Raw genomic sequence first — 19,299 nt, forward strand, 5'->3', positions numbered from 1 at the left:
GAGCTCCTTGCACTATATTATGCTGTAAAGGAAATATATAAAATTTACAGATAGTCATTTTTAATTATGAATGTAACTGATAGATGATCACTGAAACCATTTTATACACATTTGAGACTATGCAATGAAATATTGCCCTCTGCCTGTCCTATTATGTTTCCCCACTAAGCTCCTCTAGGATGGAGGATGGTGCTTAATCATCTCTGTCTCTCCTTCTCACCACAATTTCAGGGCCTGAGCATGTAGCTGCCTACTTATTAAATCATTCTTTGCCTCTTAGAATAAAAGGTAGCTTATAAAAACAAATAGCACAAAAGGATAAAATAATTGCACATGTGAGATGAAAAAAAAATATCTTTCAGTATTACAAGAGAAACCTAAAATGAGAATTTTGTGAAATCTGAATTTTAAATATTGGTAACTCATTTTATAAATCAGTTTTCTGAAGCTTTATAGAATCCAAATATTTGGATTTGGCCCTATTGGGTGCTGGTTAGTGAACACTTACCTGAAGAGTGGGGATATGAGATGTTTTACATTCTTTTTTTGGTACCAAGTCTTTATAATCTGGTGTGCATATCTCAAATTGAACTAATCATGTTTCAAGTGCTCAGTTGCCACATTTGGCATGTGGCTACCATGTTGGACAGCAAAACTCTAGTTTAATGTGTTCTTTTCCCTTTGCTTTCTTGTTGCCTTCCTTCCTGTTCCATTCATTTAACAGATATTTATTGAGCACCAGTTTGTGTGACATTAGTGCATTAGGTACTAGAGATTTTTTTTTTTTTAATGGCTTGAATTTATCTGTTCTTTGTAGCCAAAAAAACTAGCTGAACTAACTAACCCCTCTTCCCTGGGGTTTTGGTTGTTGAGAGAGGCAATTTTTCCTTAAAAGCTAGAGCCGTATCACATAAAACTTAAGAATTGCTGGGAGCCATGTTTTGCATTACTTATGGAAAATCTGTCTGCAATGAGAAGAATGAGACCCAGGTGGGGAGAAGCGGAGGTGAACAAGGGAAAGCCCCCACCTAAGCCCCACCCTCTCCTTGAACACAGCTGTAGCCACTGTGTCCTGACTTCCACGCAGCTTGGGTATTCAACTCATGGATTCTATGAGCCAGGGCTTCCCGTTTTGTGCCTGAGCTACCTTGAGCATGGTTTCTGTGACTTGCAACCAAGAGTCCAGGCTCACACAGCTAAGAAGCTAAGAAGCAAGACCTTTCTTTTAGAAATGAGCCCATGATGACCCCCCACCCTGCTGTGACCTGAACCCCAAAGTACATTTTTATTTACGTAATACACAGAATTTTTCAAACATATGTAATCACATAATTATGCCTTTTCAAATCATTTTGTCATGTACATTTTTATACTTATCTAATATCTAAATACACTCATCTTCTGATTAATACTACCCATCTTTCTATGTAAGGCTTTCAGTACTTTTTTTCTTAAAATAAATCTATATCTGCTTTTCCATAGCTCTTTTCTTAGAATTATCCCTCCCAATTCTGTGGGCCTTTTTTTTAAATTATAAGAGCATTCTAAAGCCAATTAAATTACTTTGTATCATTCCAATGGTTTTATTCAATCAGTGAATATCTGAGTACCTTTAAAGTGGTGTAGCACCCACACTCATGGGTAACAGCCAGTTTCTGCTCTCCAGAAACTTCTGGCCTGGTGGTGCATTCATTCCACCTCTCTGTGCAAGGAAATGCACATATTGTATATGTGCATTTCCTTAACGGATTCTTTTCCTCTACCAGGATTCTATGCTTGGCCTTTTCTTATTCTACATAGGCCATGCCATCCATCCCCACTTTCTCACAGCTATCCCATATATCATCTTTTCTCTTGAGTTCTAACTCTCTTTTCAATAGAACACTTGATTTCAGATGACCTACAGGCACCTTCAACTCAGAATTTCCGAAAACAAACTCATTATCCCCCAGAATGTGCTCCTCTTCTGGTCCTTATCCTGGTCATCCAAGCTGGAACCATCAAACTCTTTTGTTCTCCCTTGCTTCTATGTCCACTGAGTCTCAGTTTCACCTCTCTTTTTGTTCCAAGTGTACCTTCCTGGCTTTGTGCATCATCATTTCTCCCTAGACTAGAGTTTGGCAGACTTTTTCTGTAAAGGGCCAAAAAATAAGTATTTTAGGCTTTGCAGGCCATACAGTCTTTGTCGAAACTTTTCAAGTCTGCCACTGTAGCTTGAAAGCTCCCATGACAACGTACAAACAAATGAGCATTTCTGTGTTCCCATAAGTTTCATTTATAAAGGTAGGCAGAGAGTCATATTTGACCCATAGGTGATAGTTTGCCATCCCCTGCTCTGGGCTGTTGTAAGAGCCTCTTAACTGGTCTCTCCAACTCCCATTCTTTCTCGGGTTTACCCTCCACAGAATTTCTTTTCTAAGATAGATCTAATCATATGATTGTTATTCAGAGCCTGGTTTGCTTTCCATTGCCTACTGGTTAAAGTATTTAGCACATGGCAATAACTTTTAAAATTTGATCCCACATACAAGAAGCAGGTAAAGGAAAAGGATCTATCAAGGAAATGCACATAAGCAATATGTAGACAGATAACTACAGAGTGGTGGAATGACTTACCACCAGGACAGGCTACATCTACTGCCATTCTCTAACACACGGCAGGAGTACTCTTCCCATCTACTGACTTGATCTTGACTTGGTTAAATAAATGCCACCTTCATTGTGAAGCCTGACTCAATCTTGCCCCGTTGCAGGTAGAATTGATCACTTCTCACTCTGTGCTCCCATGGTCTATGTTAATTCTAGTGTTGTAGCTCTTATTACATGACAGCAGGTATGTTAGCTTCTTTTGGTTTCAAGGAGTAGGAGCTGTATTAGTCAAGGTCTCTTGGTTTCAGATGACAAAACTCCAGCTTGTTTTGGCAAGTAGAGAAATCAGTTGGCCCATGGTAAAGGCAGAGGTTGATCTGGAAACAGGAACTCAAATACCATCAGGAATGTGTCCGTGTCTGTCTGTCTCTGCCCTCAACACACACTCCACCCCTCCTCCGTCCCTGTCCTCCTCTCTACCTCATCTCTTCACCTCTCATCTCTGATTCTTTTGTATATTCTGCTTCACTCAGGCCACTTTCTTCCTGAAACCTAGAACCATGGCAGTTGAAAGCTCTACTCTCATATTCTCTTACCTTTGTGACAGTTCCACTTGGAAAAGCCTCAGAAAAAGGTGTGGTGAACTCAGCTTGGATCACAGGCTCAATCCTTGGTTCAGTCACTGTGTTAGCTTGTGAATTACCATGATGGGTCTGTGCTAGGACAGCACTGCTCTTGTGTTCAGGGGGGCTGGATCTGTCAACCACATAAGGGGGGATGAGCTATAGGCAGACAATACCTTATTCTAGGGATATTTGTAGAAATTACAATACGTGGCGGAATATAGCAAACCCAGAGAATAGCCCTCAGAACTGGATTCTGGAACTTGAAGGTTGTTCAGGGACAGTTCTGTTGACTGGACTCTCTCCCTCTATCTTTCCAATTCCGCCTCCAATGCCTTCTGACTCTCCTTGGGTATCTCCAGTCCATGAGCTCAAAAAAGAAGGGATTTGACTGATCCTGTTTGAGCAGTATGGAAAATTACACTGGAGCCCCTAGAGGGAAGCATTTGGTATATTACTTTGAAGCTTGGTCTGTCCCATATATATAGGAAGTTAGTACTTTGTTTCCCCTATAAAATTCTGAGCTTCTCTTGTATGCCCAGAGCTTATCACAGACTTATCTGATACATAGTAGGTGCTCATCAAACGTTTTGTTTTAAATAGACATTGAATACTACATGAAAGTTAGGAGTTACCTAACTGTGTTGTTCCTTTTACCACCTGGATTGTTGAAAGACATCAGGAGAGTCTGCCCATGTTCCAAAAGGCAGAGGGTGTATTTGGTAGAGAGTCGAAGTGCTGATTAAATGAATGTTGTGATGTTAACATTAACCATAATCAGTAGTTATGAATCTACAAGGTGTGCACTTACATACTGTTCTTTCTGGAAACCATGACTCCAATTTGAACAGGTACCACTGGGTGGAGGAGAGAATTGAAGTAGCACAAGGCCAACATAACAGCTCATGTGCCTGTAAGAGGTGGATAAACAAAGAGGTGGATACAAACGGTGTTGCAAATTTTACATCGTATTTTTTAATAGATAATACATTTATTTTATTTGAAGTTCTAAAGGTACAATGGACGTAAAGTAAAAAAAACTCCCTCCCACCCCAGTCCTGCAGCTCTCTCTACTTCCTCCCCAGTCAACCAATATTATCAGTTTCTTTTATGAAAACATTTCCTTTCAGAGAGATTTTTTGCTATTAATACTCATTTTAAAAATACATAGTTGTGCAATGGCCGTACCTTTTTCTGACCAATTATCAGTCTCTGCTTTAACTTTACCTGTGTTCTCAATTACTCTCCTTTTCCCCTGGAGTCAGTGATCTTTCTAAGCAAGTATCATTACTTTAGGGCTTATGTGATTAATTAATTAATTAAAAGTCCATAGAGCTAGTCTGCTTGTCTCAATCGCAGTAAAGCCTCCTTTTTGTTTCCCTAAGCAATCTTAATCAGCCCCATAGGGCCCCAGTTTTTCGTTTGGATAAAACATCAAGTTGTTTCTACCATGTCCCTCCTATGTGCCGGGCACTGTGCTAAACTCTTTACCCAGATCATCCTATTTAATCTATTTAGTCCTTATAAGGATCCAATGAAGTTGGCACCATTGTGATCCCTGATTTACAGACAGAGGAACTGAGGCCTACAGAAATTAACTTACCCAAGCTTACATGGGAAGTGGCAGAACTGGGACGTGAACCCAGTGTCTTTACTCAAGAGCACAGCTCTTTTTTTTTTTTTTTAATTGAAATATAGTTGATTTACAATGTTGTGTTAGTTTCTGGTGTACAGCAAAGTGATTCAAATATATATATATGTGTATATATATGTATCTTTTTCATATTCTTTTCCATTATGGCTTATTACAAGTTACTGAATGTAGTTCCCTATGCTATAGAGTAGGATCTTACTGTTTTTCTATTTTATGTATAGTAGTTTGTATCTGCTAATCCCAAACTCCTAATTTATTCCTTTCCCTACTTTCCCCTTTGATAACCATAAATTTGTTTTCTGTATCTGTGAGTCTGTTTCTGTTTTGTAAATGAGTTCACTTATATCATGTTTTTAGATTCCACATATAAATGATATCATATGATGTTTGTCTTTCTCTGACTGACTTCACTTAGTATGATTATCTCTAGGTCCATCCATGTTGCTTCAAATGGCATTATTTCATTCTTTTTTATGGCTGAGTAATAGTATCCCATCATATATATATGATGGAATATTATATATATATGTTATATATATATTATACATAAATATACATATATATGTAATATATATATACCACATCTTCTTTATCCATTCATCTCTTGATGGACACTTAGGTTCTTTCCATGTCTTGGCTACTGTAAATAGTGCTGCAGTGAACATTGAGGTGCATGTATCTTTTTTGAATTAGAGTTTTCTCTGGATACATGCCCAGTAGTGGGATTGCTGGATCATATGGTAACTCTATTTATAGTTTTTTTAAGGAACCTCCATACTGTTCTCCATAGTGCCTGCACCAACTTACATTCCCACCAACAGTGTAGGAGAGTTCCCTTTTCTCCACACCCTCTCCAGCATTTATTATTTGTAGACTTTTTCATGATAGCCATTCTGACCAGTGTGAGGTGATACCTCTTTGTGGTTTTGATTTGCATTTCTCTAATGATTAGCGATGCTGAGCATCTTTTCATGTGCCCGTTGGCCATCTGTATGTCTTCTTTGGAGAAATGTCTATTTAGGTCTTCTGCCCATTTTTGGATTGGGTTGTTTGTTTGTTTTTGTTTTTGTTTTTGGGCCATGCCTCACAGATTGTGGGATCTTAGTTCCCCGACCAGGGATCGAACCCAGGCCCTCGGCAGTGAGAGTGCAGAGTCCTAACCACTGGACCACCAGGGAATTCACAGGTTGTTTGGTTTTTTTTTAATATTGAGTTGTACAAGCTGCCGTATATTTTGGAAATTAATCCCTTGTTAGTTGCATTGTTTGCAAATATTTTCTCCCATTCCATAGGTTGTCTTTTTGTTTTGTTTATGATTTCCTTTGCTGTGCAAAAGCTTTTAAGTTTGATTAGGTCCAATTTGTTTATTTTTGCTTTTATTTCTTTTGCCTTGGGAGACTGACCTTAGAAAACACTGCTATGATTTATGTCCGAGAATATTTTGCCTATGTTCTCTTTCAGGAGTTTTTGTTGTCATGTCTTAAATTTAGGTCTTTAAACCAGTTTGAGTTTATTTTTGTATATGGTGTGAGGGAGTGTTCTATTGTCATTGATTTACATGCAGCTCTCCAGCTTTCCCAGCACCACTTGCTGAAGAGACTGTCTTTTCTCCATAATATATTCTTGCCTCCTTTGTCGTAGATTAATTTACCTTAGGTGTGTGGGTTTATTTCTGAAGAGCCCCAGCTCTTGAGTATTACTCCGTACTGCCTCCCAAAGAATTCAATTTTATGAAAGGAGATTGAATGAACATTTCCTAGGTAATGATAAAGCTAGACCTAGCAGAGACTGGGTTTCCATCAAGGGCTGGGATCTGTTCATCCTAGGTTTTTCTTTACCAGGTGAAAATGGGAGGAGAATTTTATGCACTGATGTTTCATCCAGGTGAAGGGTAGAATGTAGCAATCCATAAAGACCCTAGAGCTAGAAAGGAAAGGAAATCTCTAAATATAAAGGGGAGACCCAGACATATGGGTACCCACAGAATGTGGGCATCTGTGGTATGTAAGTACCTCTCAGGAGAGGCCATCTTAGATTTCTTCTGTTAAGATCTTATTTGGTTCATTATTGCATTGTTTCGGCTTCTGAGCTCCACTGCTGTAGAGAATCAGAAGTAAAATCTTTTATTTATCCTAGAGTTTGGTCTTCTACAGCTGTTTTTCCCAAAAAGATGCCTTGCTTTTCTGATGGACCTTAGCTCTCTGTGAGCTTCTCAGAGGGATAATCAAATTAATACATATATAATTTCTGGCTTGAGCAGGGTTCCCCAGAAAACAAAGGCTAAGGCAAAAGCTTGTGTACTACTGCTTTATTCCAGAGTGCAAATCAGTGTGAGGGAGACACATTTTTTTTTTTTTTAAAGAATCAGCTTTTTTTTTTTATTCTTTTTTTTTAAAGTTAATTAATTAATTAATTAATTTTTTATATTTATTTTTGGCTGTGTTGGGTCTTCGTTTCTGTGCGAGGGCTTTCTCTAGTTGCGGCGAGCGGGGGCCACTCTTCATCGCGGTGCGCGGGCCTCCCACTCTCGCGGCCTCTCTTGTTGTGGAGCACAGGCTCCAGACGCGCAGGCTCAGTAGTTGTGGCTCACGGGCCTAGTTGCTCCGCGGCATGTGGGATCCTCCCAGACCAGGGCTCGAACCCATGTCCCCTGCATCGGCAGGCAGATTCTCAACCACTGCACCACCAGGGAAGCCCGAGGGAGACACATTTAAAAAGAGAAAAACTTAATGCAAATAAATGAAGTTTCTCTTTTATTGTCTACAGTTTTGGTCCTGAATTTTATATTCCAGAAATCCCTAGGTATTACTACTTATAATTTTTAAAGCCTGGCTTGGGATATGGGGACAAGTGTTAGGGGAGGAGAGGCAAGTGAATTATTACTTATGAAAAACTTAAGTGTGGCATCTCTCATACATTAAAAAAAAAACCTTAAAAGTTTATTTTTCTCTTTACAATTAGAATGAAATTTATCCAGGTATATAAAGGGCTAAGTTATAGGAAAATCAGTCTATATAGACTAACTTTAAAAAGGTACACATTCAAAGAGAAAACATTGTAAGTATTAATAAACTCATAAAGGAACTTATAAGGTAAGAATTATATTTTTAGGGCTTCCCTGGTGGCGCAGTGGTTGAGAATCTGCCTGCTAATGCAGGGGACACGGGTTCGAGCCCTGGTCTGGGAAGATCCCACATGCCACGGAGCAACTGGGCCCGTGAGCCACAACTACTGAGCCTGCGCATCTGGAGCTTGTGCTCCGCAACAAGAGAGGCCGCGATAGTGAGAGGCCCGCGCACCGCGATGAAGAGTGGCCCCCGCTTGCCGCAACTAGAGAAAGCCCTTGCACAGAAACGAAGACCCAACACAGCCAAAAATAAATAAATAAATAAATAAATAATAAAAATAATAAAGGAATTCCTTTAAAAAAAAAAAGAATTATATTTTTAAATGCATCTTTGGAGAAAATCAAAGGTTAATTTCTAAATGCATTTATTGAAATAATATTTAAAATACGGTATCTTGAAATATCATGGAAAAACTTCTAGTTCTGGCTAATATACACTCTGTAAAGGTGTTTTTCATAACACGGATGAACTGGAATGTGGCAGGTAGTTTGGTTTATGTGTTGTTTTGCTTTGTTAAAGTGGGAGGCAAAAGCAGTGTTGTAAACATGCGCCACACTGAATTTATGGTTTCTGGGGGTCAGCTCAGTAGGAAAGGGGCACCTCAACCTGCTGTATTGTATTTGGATCCAGATCTAGGGTCCAAGTTACATAAACCCAAAAAGGTAACAGAGAATTAGAGGCTAATTTAATACATCACTTTTCTAACATGCAAAATGTTTCCTATAGCTCTTTTTATGTAAACTCCAAGGTGAAACGGGGAAAAGGGGAAGCATTAATTTCTCTAGGCTTTTTAAAAATCTAATTTCATAAACCAGAAGAATGATGTTTTTCACTTAGGATGAAAATAATGCTACTAAAAACAAAACCAAAATACATGCTTACTACCCTGCTGAGAGACCGACTTCTGCATTCTATTTTATTTATATTCTAAATTTATACAAGTGTTTAAAGCAGTAAATATTTTGGTTTTTTGCAGGAATCATCTAGACAAGACAGAAGCTGTAAAGGTAAGAGTATATATACTAGTTTTTAGGATGCTTTAGTTCTATTTTACCATCAGTTTATATAGTTTTGGAATAACTGGCTTTAGTATAAAATTACATTTTAGCCTAGATAATAGAAATGTTCATATAAAGGTTATGAATAAATTATTTCAAATACCTCAAACTAAAATAATACTGATAATGCTAGTTTTTATTTCTGCTTCTCTTTTAGGCACCAAAATAAGGACAGAATGGCCGATTGCTAGTGTTTGATCCAAAGGGTAAATGATTTATTACTTAAAAAGAATATGTTTGACCACCCTTTTGTCCTAAATATTAAGAAGATAGTCTACAGGGATGGTTGAGTGTGGTTGAAAGACTTAGCAATTAAATCCTTTATTATACTGTCTGTCACTCAAACAATGCCTAAATATTTGCCAGTCAGGAATTTCTATTAAGCACATCACTACTGATAAAATACTGGGTTGATTTTTTTTCTTCTCTTTCGGAAAAAGTGATGATTGAACCAAATGAAGCAACGTTAGAGTAAGAAGATGTCTCTGGTTGTGCATCTGATCTATCACATGCCTTTTAAGCAATTAGAACTAGATAATGCAATCATTTGTCACCCAATTAAATTTGAAAGGCCAGAAATGCATGGATTAGCACTTAGCTTTTGCTTCAGTCAAAGCAATTGTTACTTAGATAAGAGGACATTTAAAATGAAAACTGAATTTTGATTAAAATGTAGGGGTATAGATAATATTCAAACCTACTTTTTAAATGCTTAAACACCAAGTATTCTGTATTTTACTTATATAACTTTCATCGCTCATTCCTGTTTCACTTTGATACTTGCTCTCTTCTTTGAGAATATCATTTTAAAGGAATACTTACCTTAAAATCAAACAGATTCTTTGTTTACTATGAGAAGAACCATTACTACTCAATTAGGAAAATAATCACCCCAACTAGTTGAAGAGATTGATATTAAAAAAGAATCATAGCCCAATTTCAATTTGGTAGCTAAATATTAAGTACCTGCTTTGTTCAAGGCACTGATTCTGATAATTCATCAGAGCCCTTCCTGCTATGATCGTCTCCTCTCCCCTGAAAAAAATTCAATTATTTATTCCATGAAAAATTACACTTTGAAACTTGATTGTAAAACACATTCATGGGGATCAATTATTGATAAATTGGTAGGTGCCATTCGAGTGGGATTCTATTCAAATTGATACTATTTTGAATTATTCTGAATATTATTGGCTGGGAAAAATTATACCTTATGCAACATATATTTCAGTTTTCATACTGTCAAAGCTAAAAATTAAAATTAGGGTCCACCTTGACTTTTGTTGTAAATTATATATTAAAGATGTATTTTTATACTAAAGAGAAGGTAATGTATTACAGATCAATGACAGAGAATCTGTGCTTATTTCAGATTAAATGTTATAGACAACCAGAAAAAAATAAATGCCCCATTAAGTATATTAATCTGGATGTAATTATTTATTATATATCCTATTACATGGTTGAATATCTTTAAATTAAAAATCTGAGAAAAATTTTAGTAGTCTTTGAGGGAAATAGGATATAACTTTCAGTAATACTAATGGGAGTTAGTAGTCATCAGTGAAAATAAATTCTATCATGTCTATGAACCCCGATGTTCATAGGCTGTGATAAGCAGTGTTGGAACTGGAGCAAGGGGTAACCCACATCCTGAGGTAGTTAAAACCCAGAGGGTAAATCAAATGCAGTCTGGGCCGAAATAGAAAAGCAGAGTGACCGCCTGTTCTCTTGATCTCATTAATAATTGCATCTGTTTATCAAACTGCTTTTTGCAAGGGCAGTATGATCATGTTCCCTTCACTTGCAGAGAAGAGTTTAGGTTTGGGTTTGGTTTGGTTGTTGTTTGGAGTGGGGGAGAGAGGGATAGGTAGGTAGCCAGTAAGCTTCACAGGTGCATGGCTTTGTCACCTCAGGTACTCCACCCAGAGGTGAAGGTAAACAGAGCCAGTCCTGGAAAAAAAAGATCAAGTAGGAAAACAGAAAATCATGGGGGACCTTTACTTGAGGAACAGTGTGACTGACCTACAGAGTTGATGGATTTTCTCAGTATAGCTTTACATTCCACTCTCCACCCCCCTTCTGGCTCCATAGTCTGACAGGCAAGGGGAATTTCCCAAAAGGTCCTATCCAGGTTGGATTAGGGAAAACTAGAAATTTTCTTTCCCCACCAGTTCTTTGCCTTAATCTTCTGATTGATTCTTCATTCTAATCCGAGCCACAAGGAGTGTGTGAACTTTATAAACCAGGAATTTCAAACTTCTCTGTACACAAAGCCCAAATAACTCATTTCCGTTTTTCCTCATGGATCCTGTCTGTCAAAGATTTTGTCTACCCAAAAAATGGCACTTAATTAACAAACTATTTTCAGCAGTAAAAGTAAAGTATGTCTTTAATGCTGGACAAAGTGTTATAGATCTTGGACCTTTGATCTGTTGGTTTTTCATTAAGCTGTCAAGTACACATAAAGATGTGAGGGGAAAATGGGTAAAGCAAACCCACAGCACTCAACTCTTGCAGTTTGAAAAAATTGCATCTATCGGTTATTCCATAATCGTATATTTTATCTTTTCTAAAATGTATGACACATTATTTTTTACTCCCATTTTTGCACTTTAAGTAAATGCCTCTTTAGATGCAGACCAACATTGGCAAGCAAACTTTATACCTCACCAACACAAGTCTCTCTAAATGTAGCGAAGACAGTCTCAGAAAAGTAAGTTTTAATTAATTTTGTTTTTAGGCTCATGGTTTTTTTGGGGTTTTGTTTTTGTTTTTGTTTTGACCGCACCTCGCGGCATGAGAGATCTTAGTTCCCTGACCAGGGATCGAACCCATGCCCCCTGCAGTGGAAGTGCGGAGTTTTAACCACTGGACTGCCAGGGAAGTCCCTCATGTTTGATAAATGTAAATCATTTTAAAACAAAGTTTAAAATATAAACTTTAAAAAATTATTAATTCCAATAGAAATTTGGGGACATTTCATAAATATGCCTAGTGTGCTTAACATACTAATTAATTCTAAAACCTAGGTTATCCATCCTCTGGTGTAAATATGTTCCAGTGGGATATCTAACTTGACTAACTCTTTAACCTTAGTAGATACTAAAGTAAATACTTCCCATCTTCCAAAGTAAAAATTTTAATCTTTCCTCAATTGTAATTGTATTTAAAGAAAACATATTTTAGAGTATACTGGTTATCTATTTTTGTTAAATGGTTAGAAGCATTGTTATCTTAAATAATGTCACTTTCTCAAATGAAGTCAACAGATGATAGTTGAAGAGCAGGTTGGAGTTTGGTCCTCTGCTTCTTTGAGACTGTATATGAGATAGGCTTTATATCAGAAAGTGAGCAGGAAAGGAATTCACATTTTACTGTTAAAATGATGATTTGGTCACTTCTCATATGTATTTTTATGGCATGTTCGCTGCTTCTCAAATAGTAATATCCTATTTATCTTCAGGTCATTGAGTATGTTGGCTTCCTCCATGTTAGGACATTAAGGTTATTAAAGGCATTTCAAGTTATTCAAATATCCAGAACTAGACTAGCTAAATTCCCTTCTTTAGGGATATAACTTAGTGAATATATAAGTACCATATTTCATAGATTCTGAAGCATGCATATTTTAACATCTCTACTTGACAATGCTTTTTCTTTCTTAATAACAGTATGTCTTATAATAAATAGGTGATATCTTTGGATGGACCTAGAGATTATCATACTAAGTGAAGTAAGTCAGACAGAGAAAGACAAATATTATATGACATCACTTATATGTGGAATCTAAAAAATAATACAAATAAACTTATTTACAAAACAGAAACAGACTCACAAACCTAGAAAACAAATTTATGATTACCAAAGGGGAAAAGTGGGGAGGGATAAATTAGGAATATGGAATTAACAGATACACACTACTATATATAAAATAGATAAACAACAAGGTCCTACTATATAGCACAGGGAACTATATTCAATATCTTATAATAACCTATAAAGGAAAAGAATCTGAAAAAGATACATATATATATGTGTGTATATATATATGTATCTGAATCACTTTGCTGTACACCTGAAACTAACACAACATTGTAAATCAACTATAGTTCAATTTAAAAAAAAAAAAAAAGAGGAAGAAAAAATGGTATCTTAGATTCAATGAAATACTGTAATTTGTGGCTGGGAAAAGGCAGTGAAATCCTCCTTTTATCTAGATTAGATATTAGAGTATATGAATTCTAGTAATTACTTGTGGTGACCTTTGGCATAATAGGACTCTCACCATGCTAGAAACTGAATACTTAAGTGACTTCTCAACTTTTCATGTGTAGGGTTTCTTCTTGGATGCTCTCTTTCACAATTAGAAAATCAAGGAGGGCAGAGGTAGAACAAATGTAAATCATCTTTGCTTTGTATTTTTCATCAACAGAGTGGGGTTTTGCTTTAGCAGCATATACTGGGGAGGTGAAGATTCCATTCCCTCCCATAGTATTAAGAATATAACAAGCTGTTCAGCATATTTGCTAAAGCACTGTGCAAATCACTAACTTCACTACTAATGTTCTAGATTCACATTTCAATAGGGATAAAACAGAGCTACCATAACTTAGGGGAAAAAATAATAACACTTTACATCTTTTTATATCTTTCCATGAAAACTAGAAGTTGAATTTTTTAAACTCAGTACAGGAGACATATTAAAATAATCACATTAAAGGAGATACAAAAAATGAACTTGGGGTTATTTTTCCGCCAACATGGGTGCCTGTCTTTGTAAACAGAGTGCACCACACAAGAATCCTCTGTCTCAGTGTGTTATCTGTTGACATGAGGTATCAGGCTTGAAGGCTAAAAGAGAAAATTAACCCATTTTTATCTCAGCCATTTAATGAAAAAGCAGGCTACTTTGTATTATGACCAGGGGTTAATATTAGTGTTGGACTCCATAAGCATAGCATTTATTTTTTTAAATTTAAATTTATTTATTTATAGCTGCGTTGGATCTTTGTCGCTGCACGTGGGCTTTATCTAGTTGTGACAAGGGGGGGCCTACTCTTCGTTGTGGTGCGCAGGCTTCTCATTGCAGTGGCTTTTCGTTGTGGAGCATGGTCTCTAGGTGTGCGGGCTTCAGTAGTTGTGGCACACGGGCTCAGTAGTTGTGGCTCGCATGCTCTAGAGCACAGGCTCAGTAGTTGTGGTGTATGGGCTTAGGTGCTCCACAGCATGTGGGATCTTTTCAGACGAGGGATCGAACCCTTGTCCCCTGCATTGGCAGGCAGATCCTTAACCAGTGCGCCACCAGGGAAGTCCCAAGCATAGCATTTAGCAATGGTAAGAACTGACTTACAAACTTAAAAAAAAAAAAGAAAAAAGAAACCTGAAGGCTAGTATTCCTTAAATAGTTTTATTCCATCATATCACAATGATATGCCAGGAACATTCAGGTAATGGATTGCGTATATGCTCTATGTTAACTCTGAAAAGATTCTAAGAATCATTACACAATGACAAATGCCCAATAGAGATAGAATTTTAATCATTAGTAAAACTTATTTTTAATGCTTTTCCACAAAGAAGATATTGCATTTTAGCTATTTATTGTTGGTGTGTTATATTGCGTGTTTATATTAAATGTATGTATGAACCCATATAGAACCTTAAACAGAATTGTGACCTAGAAAAGTGTTTTTTCACTATCTACTTTAACATTTAGTAAGGAAGTCTCTTCAAAAAATATTGAAAGTAAAGTCTCTTTAAAGAATTTTACCGAAAATAGAGTATCTCCAAAGAGTATTGAAAATAAATATATAGAAACAAATCTACAGTCTAAGATACGGTCATCTTCCTTCTTAAAAGAAAGCACAGGTAATAATATTAGTTTTATTTGAGTAACTGTAGCTTCTAATTCAGCCCTCCTTCTCTAGGACCTTTGGGATGTCGACAACTCGTAGGTCTGGAGCGGGTTGTGGGAATCAGTAATTTTTCAAACTCAGGTACCGGATGATTCTGATATGCAGTCAGGTGGGATCCATGGGTATACATTACATAAAATGATAATGATAGGGTATTCAATTTTAGAATGATTTGAAATACCTGTGAAAACATTAACAAGTTCCGTCCATTCAACAATGGTTTACTGAGTGCCAGGCACTTGTTTAGAAGCTGTGGATATAATAGTTAGCAAATGGCCAAGATCTTTGCCCTTATGGAGTTCACATAGATAGCCAACTATTGGGACTGGGATGGGTGCTATAATATAAATAAATGGCACCTGGAAGAGGGAGAACTACCTTAGATCTAGGGATCAGGAAACCTCTCTCATGATACTCAGTGTTTGTGAATTGAATGAGTTCCTGTGACATCACATAAAGTTCTTAATTCCCTATTACGACCATCCCTGATGACACCAGTGTGATGAGTCGGTGAACAGGCTGGGTACACATTGGAAGATTAGAGTGGTTATGAGCCGACAGAGAATGTAAAGGAAACAGGTAGATAGACTGAATAGCCCAGGCATCCCACTCTTGGAAGGACTTGTTATCCCTTTTGAGGATAGATAGTACCTTTTGCTTCAAGTGAGGAGTTTTCCCAACTTTTTCTTTTTTTGGCCTGCTTTTTCTTAACATTGTCCTCTCTCAACCTTTCCTAGATTTCCTCATTTTCTTCTTTCTAACACCAGTGTTTCTACACTATTTAGAGTAGCTCATGGCCACACTCCCATCAAAGAAGACATCTCAAGACTTCCCAGACTCTCAAAGTCTTACAAGAAGGGGATGATGTAGCACAAGTTAAGGTTGAAACTGTGAAATTCATCTGTAGAGCCAAAAAACTTGGCAAGCTCAATAGTGTTTCCCAAAGAGATAATTTTAGGAAACACAGCGTAAATTTTTTTAAAATTACTTTAAAGTAGTATATTTTAATATACTATAATATAAGACCTGGTTAAGAATATGGACTCCAGAGCCAAACTGACTCCCAGATCTACCCTAATTAGTGGTGTGAAGTTGGGCAAGTTATTTAACCTGTCTGTCTCTCAGTTTCATCTATGAATGGGATAAAACTAGTACACACCTCACTGAGCTGGTGAGAGAATTAAATGAGTTAATATATGTAGTATTCAGAAGAGTAATAGCATATAATATTTGCTATGATTATTATATCTTACTTTCATTAGTGCCTCCATCAGTTTTGTGGATGATAATATTTATGATCTGGCAAAATTCCCAAGTTAAAAAAGTAAATTAAAAAAAAATTAAGTAAATAGTATAGGTGATACTCTCATATAGCAAAATGGATGAAGATAGTATATTACTGAAATTTGGAAAATGTTTCAATAGCTTGTGCCATGGAGGTTTTACCTCTTAAATATTTCTCTAATATGTCTCCTCCTCTCAATCCCTATTTTAACAATGACCTGTCAGCCATCTGTTTCACCTGGACTTTTTAAAGACACCTCTGACCACCTCTCTCCCTGCTGTTTTTTTTTTTTTTTCTGTCTGCCTTCAAATACACTTTCCACCCTGGTATCCAGGTATTCCTTCAGAAATTCAGAATTGATCATACTTGTTTCCCTACTTAAATCTTTCATGACTACTTTGTTTCCCTACTTTTAAATCCTTCATTCTTAGGATAAAGTTCTAACTCCAAGGCCCACAAGACTCCATTATCCAGCTTGTACCCCTCTGGCTACATCTGTCACCATTTCAGCCTCAACTTTGACCCATACGCAACAACAAAGTGCTTGTAGCTCCACACACAGTCTTTTTTCACTGGTTCATGCTGTCCCCTCTCCTTGGAAAAACTAATCCACTCAGACCAGGATGGGGCTCTCCTTTGGTCTCCCATGTACCTAGTACACATCTTTATCACTTACTGCCATACTGTTTTATAATTATGTTTCTGACTCCCCAGTTAGAGTGTGAGAACTCTGAGGTCAATGACTGTTCATTTTTGTGTTCCTGGGGCTCAACATAGTGCTGGGCACCGAATGGGTAGTCAGAGTAGTGCTTATTTTTTATTTTTCAGTCATCTATGTTTGGTCGTAGGTACTATGACTTGACATTAAGAAAAATCATTAATAATGTTATGTAACTTCTGGTTATATCTGGAACACTTCACATGTATCTCTTCCTAATTTGTGTGTGTATGTGTGTGTGTGTGTGTGTGTGTGTGTGTGTGTACAGAGAGAGAGAGAACTTTATTCTCAAGCATCCAAGCAGTGACTAATTGCCTAAGAAGAATTACTTTTCAACCTCTATAGTCTTACTTTTACTTTCCAAGCTCTTTATTTTGCATTTACATTCCTATAAGAACAATTTAAGAAAAGTATTTCTGTGGATAGAATAGCATTAATTTCTTTTTTCTGGAAGTTATTATATTCTTTATAAACAAAACTGTTTTCCATTTATTACAATTTCAAACACCAAACAACACTAACATCAGCTCAGTATTATCGGTTTGGGGTTTTTCCTGTCTCACTTAGCAGTTTTATTACCTTTTTCAGAAATGGAAATCAGGTAAATTTATTTCAGTGATGTTTAGTCATGAAAAAAAAATCCAGAACAGGAGGGCATATAGTAAACATGTACACTTGCTACATTATAATTTAGGAGTGACCATTTTAAATTTTTGAATACGTTTCAATATTTATTGATTAAATTATATGTATTCTTTTCTAGGTGAAATGAGCAAAAATGTAGTCATTACGGAGCAGGAGAAAAATAATGAATGTTTCCCTGAGGATACTGATGATAAGTTGTCTGAGTCAACAGATGATGATGGTGAGGATGATACTAGTGATGAAGATAATGAGGAAGACAGTAACCCTAATAAGGATACTCATGCCCCATTAGAGTTAATGACAGAAGTAAGTTTTACTCGTATGTTATAACTCAAGAAACTTAAAAATATTAAAATAGCTGAATAGTATATAGTCTCGCAAACTAAAAAAAATAGTTAAAATATCCTTGCCCACACACAGATGCTTACCTCGTTGCTCATCTTTCTTACTACTTTCACCAGGGTAGAGGTGAGAGAAGCTTCTAGAAGTGACTCAAAGTATTCTGGTAAAGGCAGAAGCAGGAATAAGAGAAGTTTTGGCATAAAACTCTTCAAAGACTGCTTTAAGAAAAACTTTCTACTTACTGGGTACCATGCTAGTTACTTGGGATATTTAGAGATAAATAAGAAAGACATGACCTTACCCTTGAGAACTAACAGGCACATATTTTGTATATAATGCAATTTATAATAAAATGAAATATGTGCTAGTAGAGGTGTTTGTAAAGTTCTCTGGGAACTGGGAGGATTAAGTGACTAATTGAGAAAAGAAGCAGGAGAAACGGGGGGTAAAGGAAAGATTTTTAGAGGAAGAGACATGAATGGAATCTTAGAAACTTGAAGAGGGACGTGTAGGAATTCATCTGGTAAACATATCAAGGAGGTGTTCCTGGCATAGGAAACAACATTGGCAAAGGCATTGAAGCCTGAAACGTCACATGCGAAAATTGTACGTAAACGTTTGCTGATAATTCTATGGAGAACAAAACAGTTTTACCTCACTTGTTGTGGTGTCACAGTCTACCTTTAATTAATATTACACAACTTCATGTATATCATAAGAATTTCATAACAGTATATTTTAATTTCCCCCTTCTCATCCTTTGTATTTTTGTTGTCATATGTTTTACTTGTACATGTGTTATAAGCCCCACAATACATTGTTCTTTTTGTTTTAGATGGTTAGCTATCTTTTAAAGTGATTTTTTTTAATGGAAAATATCTTTTTTTGGAAGACATTTCTGGTGTTCTTCATAGCTCTGTGTAGATCCAAATTTCTACCTGATATTATTTTCCTTTTACCTGAAAAGCTTCCCTTACTATTTCTTATAATGCAGTTCTGCTGGAAATGAATTCTCTCAGTTTTTGTTTGTCTGAAAAGTCTTAATTTCACCTTCATTTTTAAAGGATTTGATAGCTGGAGATTCTAAGGGGGGGGGGCAGGTTTTTTTTAGTACTTTGAAAGGTTGCTCCATTTCTCACATTTTGCATAGCTTTAGACAAGATGTCTGCTGTTATTCTTATTTTTATTTACATGTATATGTCTTTTTTACCATCTTCCAAATTGTTTTCATATGTATTATTTTTGGCAATTTAATTATGATATGCCTTGATGTGGCCTATTTCTTCTGTTCATTGGATTCTTGGACCTATGAGTTTATAGTTTTCACCAGGTTTGGAAA

At 36.6% G+C, this 19,299-nt stretch overlaps 1 protein-coding gene and 1 non-coding gene across 2 annotated transcripts in view; one reads left to right on the forward strand and one right to left on the reverse strand.

Annotated features, from left to right (window-relative positions):
• ERICH2 (glutamate rich 2) overlaps positions 1 to 19,299 on the forward strand; it is a 31,726-nt gene that overhangs the window by 2,328 nt on the left and 10,099 nt on the right. The window contains exons 2-4 of the mRNA XM_007183258.2: positions 8,971 to 9,001; positions 9,210 to 9,258; positions 17,737 to 17,924. Coding sequence (XP_007183320.1) covers positions 17,742 to 17,924 — 183 coding nt within the window. The 5' untranslated portion in view covers positions 8,971 to 9,001; positions 9,210 to 9,258; positions 17,737 to 17,741. The remainder of the gene's footprint in view (positions 1 to 8,970; positions 9,002 to 9,209; positions 9,259 to 17,736; positions 17,925 to 19,299) is intronic.
• On the reverse strand, positions 5,972 to 6,044 carry TRNAE-CUC (transfer RNA glutamic acid (anticodon CUC)). The gene has a single exon. It is a non-coding gene; the product is annotated as a tRNA-Glu (tRNA).

The sequence above is a fragment of the Balaenoptera acutorostrata genome, chromosome 8 (assembly GCF_949987535.1).
Source record: "Balaenoptera acutorostrata chromosome 8, mBalAcu1.1, whole genome shotgun sequence".
Classification (NCBI taxonomy): domain Eukaryota; kingdom Metazoa; phylum Chordata; class Mammalia; order Artiodactyla; family Balaenopteridae; genus Balaenoptera; species Balaenoptera acutorostrata.